At 60.5% G+C, this 9,719-nt stretch overlaps 1 protein-coding gene across 1 annotated transcript in view; it reads left to right on the forward strand.

Annotated features, from left to right (window-relative positions):
- Positions 1 to 5,187, forward strand: part of FIBCD1 (fibrinogen C domain containing 1) — a gene marked incomplete at both ends in the record, with an annotated part of 30,144 nt that extends 24,957 nt beyond the window's left edge. Inside the window, 2 exons of the mRNA XM_082657305.1 lie at positions 4,138 to 4,317; positions 4,928 to 5,187. Coding sequence (XP_082513431.1) covers positions 4,138 to 4,317; positions 4,928 to 5,187 — 440 coding nt within the window. The remainder of the gene's footprint in view (positions 1 to 4,137; positions 4,318 to 4,927) is intronic.
- Between the last annotated feature and the right edge of the window lie 4,532 nt (positions 5,188 to 9,719).

Raw genomic sequence — 9,719 nt, forward strand, 5'->3', positions numbered from 1 at the left:
AGTCATCTCCCATTTATATTTTTAACATAAAATAAACACATGTCATTGGAGCCACGTACCCCCCCGCCCCCCGCCCCACCCCCGAGCATCGTTTGAATGACCTTGATCACCTCACGGCATACCTGTCCCCCTTCAGCTTTCTTGGGCACGGATTTCGGAAGTCTTCCCCAGCCAGGCAGGAGGGGAGAGCAAGGGGGAGGCATGTGGCTGGCCGGGAGCACTAACCAGGGGGCGCTGGGTGCCAAGGTCTGGGCTCCAGGTGGGGGTCAGAAGGGTCCCAGGTAGCCCAGGAGAAGGTGGGTCCCAGGGGCGGGATGCAGATGCGTGCCCACTCTCCTGTGCACAGAGGCACCTGCCTTGCACTGTCATTTGCTTAATGTCTATCTCCCTCCCACCTGGAGTCCATGAGAGGGTCAGGACCCTCTCTGCCCTGACCTCCACTGTGTCCCCAGTGCCCAGGCGAGCACCAGCCACAGGAAAGGCCAGACACCCCAAGATGGACCTTGTGACCTCAGCCCCTACGTACCGCACTCCTGCTGTGCGCTCAGCCCATTTTATATACATCAGCCCTGACACCGCATGCCCACACAAGGGGGATGGGACTGCTGTGTCCTCTCCTTTTAGGGATGAAGATACTGAGGCCCAGAGAGGTGGCAAGTAACCCAAGTCATAGGCTGGTGTGTGTGTGTGTGTGTGTGTGTGCACGCGCACGCGCACGAGTCAGGGAAGCCTGAGCCGGATTCACGCGCTGGAGTCCATCCAAGCTCTGAACCATACTCTGAACTGAGTGAATGAAAGCAGGGCAGGATAGGGGTCAGGGGAGAGAAGCTTCCAGGTGACGAGTCCCTTCCCCATCCCCTACACCCAGGTGAGTGTATAAAGATAGGGAGAAGTTGGCCAGGTGGGGACCCTGTTCCTGCAGCACCACCCACCCACTTGGAGCAGCACTGGTGCCTCTGCCACTCCCGGCATCTTAATTGAAATCTGTCGGCAGCCACCGGGTGTGGGAGAAGCATTTAAGCGGGGCCCTGATTAGCTCCTGACAGACAGGGAGCCCTGACGAGAATGTCAACTTGAGCCCAGCCCTCGACTGCCCTGCGCTGTTCCCTGCCTCTGCTTTTCCACACTCTCCTGTCACCTTCTCATCGTGTGTTTTGTCTTTTCCTATTGAGTTATGGGAGCTCTTTATATATTAAGGTTATTGATTCTTTGTCAGATACACATGATACGTAGTTACTCCTGGTCATTTGTCTTTCAGCTTTTTTTTTTTTTTGGTAACATTATTGCTTATTTCCTAGAAGTTTTCAATTTTTATGTAGTCAATGCTGCTAGTCGTTTCCTTCATATCTTCTGAGTTTTAGGCCCTGCTTTCCCCTCCTAGTTTTATATCAATAAAAATTTTTTAAATAGGAGTATTTTTAAAATGCTTTTTCAGTGTTAGGTGGTAGGTTCAGGTCTTTAATCCATCTGGGAGCTCATTGGGGTGATGATGGGCATCTCAGTATTCTTCCACCAGGATCTTCCTCCCCACTGTCTGTGATCTGAACTCTGATAGATGATGGGGTTGGATCTTGGCTCACCCCCAGGGCTGTGAGCATCCTGGCAGATCAACAAGGGCTGGAGAAACCCAGAGAGTAAAGACTGAGGGGGAGGTAGAGGCAGGGAGGGAGGTGGCCTTCAGGGGAAGAAGGGTAGAGGCGAGGGGGACCAAATCCCAGAGGAACCCGGCCCTCCCTCAGGGCACCCTCATGGGCACTGGGACTGCGCATGGAGCCCTGATTCGCCCGCAGGAGTGGGGTGCTAATGATGGGCACCAGCGGCCACTCAGTGGTGGGGAAAGGAATCTTCCAGCATCCCCACTGGGCTGCTCTCCCTCTTGCCCTCTTCCTGGATCAGATTACTTGTCCTGGGCAAGAACTGAAGGACATATTTTTGAAGTCTTGGAGTACGTCAATCAACTTGTTAACAGTGGTTAATTCTAAATAATTGTTTACAAAAGATGATGGGTTGGGAAGATACATTTTCACTTCATTGTTCACGTACTACTGGATTTTGTTCCTTTGTTTAAAGACCATGCGTTATTTTCATGATGATGATGTAAAGCAGTGTCCATTTTGAAAACATAAATAAATAGAGTTCTAAAATTGGGGAAGAAATACCTTAAAAACAAAAGTACTGAATGAGAGCACAGAGTCTGGGCAAGTCTGCCTGGGTTCAGATCCCAGATCTGCCACTTACCAGCTGTGTGACCTGGGCCAGTTCCTTAACCTCTCGGTGCCTCATTTTCCTCACCTCTAAAACAGGGATAATAATAGCACCTGCCGGGGCTTCCCTGGTGGCACAGTGGTTGAGAGTCTGCCTGCCGATGCAGGGGACGCGGGTTCGTGCCCCGGTCCGGGAGGATCCCACATGCCGCGGAGCGACTGGGCCCGTGAGCCATGGCCGCTGAGCCTGCGCTCCGCAACGGGAGAGGCCACAACAGTGAGAGGCCCACGTACCGCAAAAAATGAAAATAAAAATAAATAATAGCACCTGCCTCATTGGATCCTGACAGAAGCAGCAAACGCCTGGATAATGTGTGCAATGGGCCAGGCGCTGTTCTAAGAGCTGTACAGGGACACTTCAATTACGCTGGACTCGTTTTCATCCCACTGGCTTCACGAATCCACGTGCAGCGCTCACAGCAGTGCCTGCACTTGTAAGTGCCGTCCAGGTAGGGCGGCAGCTGCTGTCCTTGTTGCCTATAGTCTTCCCTTTACAGCTTGGAAAGCCCTCTGGCCCTCCCTCCACGGGTGTGCAGCCTGGGGCCCAGAGAGGGACAGCAGCTGGCTGTGAGCCTCCCGCCCAGGGAGGAGCGAGAGAGGCAGGGAGACGAGGCCCTTATGCTCCCCAGGCCGGGTCCTCGGTGAGGAGCGCGGGTGGCTGCTCTGAGGTGCTGGCGGGTCTGCTGTCTGTACGGCTGTTGCTCTTCTCATGGCTCCTTCTCCTTCGCCCTGGACCTGGACCCTGGACCAGAGGCTTTCCTCTGGGCTGGGTGGGGAGGGGGGCGCCGCACAGCCCTCACACCCTAGGGGCGTGCACACGCTGACCTGCGCAGGAAAGGAAAGCGGGGTGGGGGGGCGGGGGGGCGGCTGATGAAATGTCACTCAATGCTGATAACTCGTAAGGCATTTAATTAAATGCCCTCTTAATCAAGAGGTAATCAAACCGGCAGGGAAGCACCTTGAGTGTGAGTGAGTGTGGGGAGGGGGAGGGGGAGGGCCTGGTGTGAGACCCCCCAAGGAGGGCGCAGGAGAACTGAGGAGGGGAGGGACGGGGGCTGCGGTGGGGTGGGGGAGGAAGGGGGCCAGGGGTGGTGAGGGGCCATCCAGAGCCAAGCCCCAGAGACGGCAGAGGGCACGGTCTTCTGCCTCTCATCCACGAAGCCAGCATTTATTGAGCACCTACTGTGCGCTGGACCCACCCTCAGATGCTGGGGTTCTACAGTGAGCGGGACAGTTGTGTTGCTCTCTCATGGAGCTTCCACACGGCGGGGGAGGCCCGACAAGGAGACAGGCGGCCAGGACCAGAATGATAAGCACCGATGGGGCCACCTGGGTTGGCAGAGGTCCTCAACCTCCACAGGAGGTCAGGCAGCCTTCCTGAGGAAGTGAGACCTGAAAATGAACAGAAGGTAGCCAGGTGAGGAGTAGGGCCAAGTGTCCCAGGCAGAGGGAACAGCATGTGCAAAGGCTCAGAGGCCAGGGAAGTGCATGTGAGTACCAGATCCCGTCTGGCTGGAGCCCAGAGTGTCAGAGAAGATAAAGGTGGCATCACCCCCAATCCAGAAGAGTTTCCAGACTCTTCCTGATTCCTGCAGTCTTTCTACCAGCCTTCAGCTTAAAACATTTGGAAGGCACAGTCTGACTTAAAGCGAGCACAGAGAACACGAAACATGAAAAGCTGTCAGTCCTGTTTCCTGCCAAACACAGGCCTGCAGGAAGAAGGAAGTAGCCCAGGACTGACAGCATACACTTGGCGGTGGTTGTCTTTCTCTCAGCAGCCACGTGAGCTTAACTCGTCTCTCCTTGGTTCTCTCTGGGGAGGTCGCTTCCTAGGCCCCCCCAACGTCTCCCACCGTTCTCTCCCTCGTTCCAGGGCTCAAGAGGATCCACGCCCTGACCACGCAGGCAGCCTACGAGCTACACGTGGACCTGGAGGACTTTGACAACGGCACAGCCTACGCCCACTATGGGAGCTTTGGCGTGGGCTTGCTCTCCGTGGACCCCGAGGAAGATGGGTACCCGCTCACTGTGGCCGGCTACTCGGGCACTGCAGGTGGGGCTCCAGGCTACGGCGGGGATGGGGAAGGGCAAGGGTAGCCTAGCAGTCTCCCCAGCTGGGAGGACAAAGGCGGTCTTTCCCCACCAGGATCAAGGCTTCTCACTGCCACCTCCCAGTCCCCACTGGTCCTCACACCAGCCACATGAAGCTTGCAGGGCCTCGCCTGCAAAACCACCCATTTTGCAGATGAACAAAGTGAGCCCAGAGCCAGGAATCAGGACAGCTGGAGTCTGGGCTCTGCTGAGCCTCTAGACCCCCTCTGGGCTGTGTCTCTCCTCTCAGGCCAAGGCAAGAAAGCAAGGAAAGGGAGTGTGTGACAAAGCTAGGAGGAGGGAGAGGCTGCCTAGACGCAGGGACAGCCTTAGGGACCACCAAGGCGGCACCGTGCGTGCCTGTGAGCTGCGTGGACACCGAGCGTGGCGGCGGGGCAGGTGTGCACGCACAGGTGTGCACCAGTGTGCCTGTGGGGGGGCGCGCGTGTCTGCATGTGTGCACGTGCACAGCCTGGACGCACGTCCAGGGGACTGCATTGTGTATGGGAAGCTGTGACGCATGCACGCCCCTGTGCCCCCGTGAGTACACACCTGTGTGTGCACCTGCGCAGGGGACTCCCTCCTGAAGCACAGCGGCATGAGGTTCACCACCAAGGACCGAGACAGTGACCACTCGGAGAACAACTGCGCGGCCTTCTACCGCGGCGCCTGGTGGTACCGCAACTGCCACACATCCAACCTTAACGGGCAGTACCTGCGCGGCGCGCACGCCTCCTACGCCGACGGCGTCGAGTGGTCCTCCTGGACCGGCTGGCAGTACTCACTCAAGTTCTCCGAGATGAAGATTCGGCCGGTCCGTGAGGACCGCTAGACGGGCGCGCTGTCCGTCCCCGCCCACCGCCCGCCCCCGCCCACCACCGCCCACCGCCCGTCTCCGCCCCCGCCCGTCCCCTCGCCATCCCCACGCCCACCCCGAACTCCGCTCCTGCTCAGACGCCCGCCCGCCTGCCCGCACATGACTGACCCACTCTCGCGATGGAGTGGGCCAGGCCAGCCCCGACACTAAGCACCCCCTGAACAAGTGAGGCCACACATCACCTTCGCACTGTCCCCACCCACAATTTGCCCGGCTGCTGCGGGCCGGGCGAGTTTGACCACCCCAAATTCCGCCTGCCCAGACTTTGGCTCCTGGGCTGTTTGCCTTCCCTGGGCCAGGAGTCTGCCACGTGCTCCTGGCAGCCCTTCCACTTTGCCAGCCCAGACACCTGGAGTGATGGGCACACAGAGGAGGGGCAGATGGTACCCCTGGAGCCCTTTGAGCAGAGGGAAGGGTCAGATCTTTCTGGGTCACGTCTGAGGCCAGCCTCCCTGGACCTCCGGACCCCCCCCACCTCGTTCCTCTGGTGCCTGGAGGTCCGCCCTCTCTCCCAAGGACTGGGGAGTGGCTGCTGCTAAGGGCTGCCTGTGCCCATGGGCTGGGTGGCCACATCCCGCCATGCCCCTCGGCCAGGCTGGGGTGCAGCTGCCTTCGGGAACTCGCTCCCCAAGGTGACTGAGATCAGTTCCCTGGAGCCCTTCCCCACCCCCGAGCCAACCCGCTGTCTCTGCAGGCCTGGGACGTCCCCAGTCCCCTTGGCCGTTGTGCCCGCCCGCCTCCTGTCTTCCCCGGGCGGCTGGAGCCCCGCCCCACCCCACCCCGTTCCCCTGCCTGTGGAAGGCAGGGGCGGGGCCTGCGCCGCTGGGCTGGGCTGGGCTGGGGCTGGGCTTGTACCACCCGCCCTCCGATTTCCAGGCAGGGACTCTGGGACCCTAGGACCTCCTAGGAGCAGGCCTGGAGGGTGAAGCCTGGACCCAGATGGGTTTGGTGGCTGTTACCGGGTCAGCCCGGACACTGCTGTCTCAGTGGGGAGGTCGGCCCCTGCTGGTGACTGGGGGTGTTGCCACCTGGAGTCGGGGGCAGGGAGGGCCTCGCCGGGCAAGTGGGGAGCCTGAGGTGCCCGCCAGGCACTCAGAGACATTTCTCACTGAATCCTCTCAACGCCCGATGTACTGTTACTGCTGCCCCCAACAAGAAGCACAGGTTCCCAAGGCCAGCGGCCAGGACGAGCAGGGCTGCTTTTCCACGTTCCCGCCTGAGGGGACCCGAGGGGGCCAGGAGGTCAGCCTGGAGAGCCGCCCAGAGGGTGGGCAGCCCAGCGACCCCTCCTCAGGCAGGGGGGAAGCCCTCCTCTGGCTTCCGATACAGGACACCTGAAGGCAGCCAAGTGGGGGAGTGCGGGGTTCAGCTCTCCCTTCCCCTCCCCCCAAGCTTTGTGCTTCAATAATAATAATTCAGAGACGGCCAGGGAAGCAGGAAAGGCCCCAGGGGAAGCAGGAAAGGCCCCGAGCGCCGCTGGCTGGCCACGTGACCTGGCCGGTCCCCTCTAGCCCCACCTGGCTGTCGGCGTTTGGCAAGGTTTGCGGGAGGAGACGCCATCCCTGCCCTCCTGGCCCTCAGCTGACATCAGAGACGGCCAAGGAACAGGTGATGACAGCTCAGTGTCACCAGGGCGGTGACGGGAGCACACAGGCGCGGGCGGGTAGGGGCAGTGTGGCAGGGGTGTGTGTAAGAAGACCCCAGAGACCTCCTGCTGGCTCCTTTCCCATCCTCTAGAAGCCAAGAGAAGCAGCCCACCTGGGCCGCTGGGCCCCAGCCACGAAGCAGAGGCTGGATGGGCCCTGCGTCCTCATCCCGGGAGCCCCTTTTCCCCCTCCCTCCTGCTCCAGGCTGGGGCGAGCCGCTGCTGCCAGCCTCACAGTGCCAGCCACTGTTTAGAACGTGCCAAGCGCTTCCTGATCTGTCATCAAACACACTCCTGGTGAGCGTGATGTTCATGGATTCACAGATGCGCATGCACATCAGGAAGCTCGGGCGTTCGTGCCAGGGCTTGGCCGAGGAACAGACGTGCCACCGCTTGGGCCTGGCAGGGGGCTGGGTGAGGGTGTTTCAGGAGCGTCTGGCCGACCTGCAGACACTGGTTCCTTCCCGCCGGAGAGCACCAGCCCCGGTCCCAGCCCAGGCCTGGCACCACTGGGGACACGGCCGGACCAGATGCTGGCTGAATGGGCACAAAGCCCGTCATGGTGAGGACAGTAAGGCCAGCGCACCCCCCTTCCTAAAGGGCATCCCTTCACAGGCTGGCGCTGAGCACACACAGTACCTGGGCCGGGAGGCTGAGGGGAGCGAGGCAGGCCTGGGCCCTGGCCTGGAGGAGCTCCCAGTGTGATTTCAGCGCAAATGGCTATCACTGGAGATGGGAGCGACCACAAAGGGAAGGGGGCCCTGGGAAAGCCGGGGGGAGCGGCAGCTCTGCCGAGACCGAGGGGTGACAGATGGGTGCAAAGGTCACCCAGGACCCATGGTCACTGCACCCGAACCCTGACCCACGATGCCCGAGTTGATGGCTTGATGGTGGGGTACCTGCGGCCCAGTTGTACCACGTGACGGGGCTGACACCCCACCTCCCCTTTCCTTCCTTCTCCCATGAGGAGAGAGCCAAGCAGGGGAGGGGTGCGCTCTACACTGGGATCCTCAGGCAGTGCATTTATGCCCCCAAAGCTTCCGAAAGTTCCTTTCCACAAGCACAGGTAGGTTCTGTGGGATCAGCCAATGGCCGCATTCCTTGTCCTGCAAACTTCGGATACATCTCTGGGGCGCCACCCAGCTGGCCACCCCTGCTCCCCGAGTCCAGAGGAGGGACGGACGCTGGGTTTCCACCCTGATGGCCTCAGCACAGTCAGCAGTTGAGGACAGAGCTGTGGGCAGGTCTCAAATTGCATGTTCCCCCCGCAGCCGCATGTAAATAGGTTGTATAATGTTTGCCTTGGGGCAGAAGGGATATCCATATCCCAGGGCCCACCTCTTCCTGGGTCCCCCACGGCCACCCACCCTCATCCACGCAGGCCTCTGGCCTGGAAGGTGGGAGCCCCGCCACCCAGGATTCGGAGGATTCGTGGGGTTCATCAACAGGACTGCCAGCTGCCTCTGCTACAGCAGAAGGGGAGGGCGGAGGTGGGGGCACGGGAGCAGGGCTCGGACCGGCGGGGTTTAAGGAGCCACACGCCCACCAGAGGACACATTAGAGGATGTACAGACAAGGACATGAGGCTTTGGTCCGAGTGCTGGGGCCTCCCCAGGGCCTGTCTCTTCATCCGCTAGCAGGGAGAGGGCCGTCCCCAAACCCTGAGTGGCCACGCAGCTGGCAGGACTCGGCAAACCCGGAGGGCTGAAGTTGGACCTCGGCGGGACTGGGGGGCAGGGAGTGGGGAACCGGGCTCTGACCTGCTGTGCCCTCAGGCTGCCTGACTCCACACAAGACCTGTGGTGGGAAGAGGGGCGGGGCTAGGAGGGAGCTAGAGGCCAGCGCAGCTTGCGATGGACAGATGCTAGTGCGGCCTGTGTGCACTTGTCGTGTGTGTGGTCCTGTCTCCAATAAAGTCTCGTGGTGACCGACGCGGGCCTCTGCCCCCCACCCTGCTCAGCGCCCCACAGGGTGGATCAGACACCCCAGCGTTCCAAGACGCCTCCTGTACCATTTCCCCAGACTCCCCAGCGCCTTTATTTCTGCATGGGAAAGTGTTCCCTAGACAGCTTAGTGCCCCCAGGAGCTGCCCGAGACCCTTGGGCAGAGCCGGCTCCACACCTGGCCAGCAGCCCCGGGGGTTGGCGTGGGTGGAGGGGAGGCCGCTTCCCATCACGGTCCCCAGGGTCACAGTCGGTCCCTGTGGGTCTCCCTTGTGGCCGGGGCTGCAGTCCTGAGGAGTCGAGACTCTTTATTAAGAAAAACAGTCCCTGATGCCTGTTTATTCATAAAACCAACGTGAAGCTTAAGGACGAAGCAAACTCCTGAGGTTATGCGATGAAATCCAATATTTATCGAGTGCCCGTGTGCAGGGCCAGGGGAAGGGAATGTGCCCCACGTCCTGCCTCGGGCCGACCTGCGAGGGCACCCGTGGCTGGAGCGTCCGCACTGCCCGCCTGTGCAGACAGAGGTCTCTGCCGTGCGGCCCGAGGTCTCCCAGACCATCCTCAGCACTAACTACTCCCCTCCAGAAAGTGTTCTCACCAACAGGCGTGCCCTCCTGCCCACGGATGGCTCGTATCAGGCCCCCCGGGACGCCTGGGGGTGACACCACTGAGCCAGGCCATGGGAAGTCACTGAGGTAATTGTGGCCACCCTGCTCCCCAGGGGCCACCCCCTCCCCCCCAGGTGGGTCCCTCTCCTGCCGCCGCCAAGCCAAGCTGCTCTGGCCCGGTTCACGGAATCTTTCCCAGATCCAGTGAAGTGCGCTTGCAAACCACCTTTTGGGTCAGGAGTTCTGGAGATCACCTGGCAGCCCCTGGAGTTGGGAAGCTTGGCACCA

Source organism: Grampus griseus (genome assembly GCF_964374135.1).
Source record: "Grampus griseus genome assembly, chromosome: 6".
Taxonomy (NCBI): Eukaryota; Metazoa; Chordata; class Mammalia; order Artiodactyla; family Delphinidae; genus Grampus; species Grampus griseus.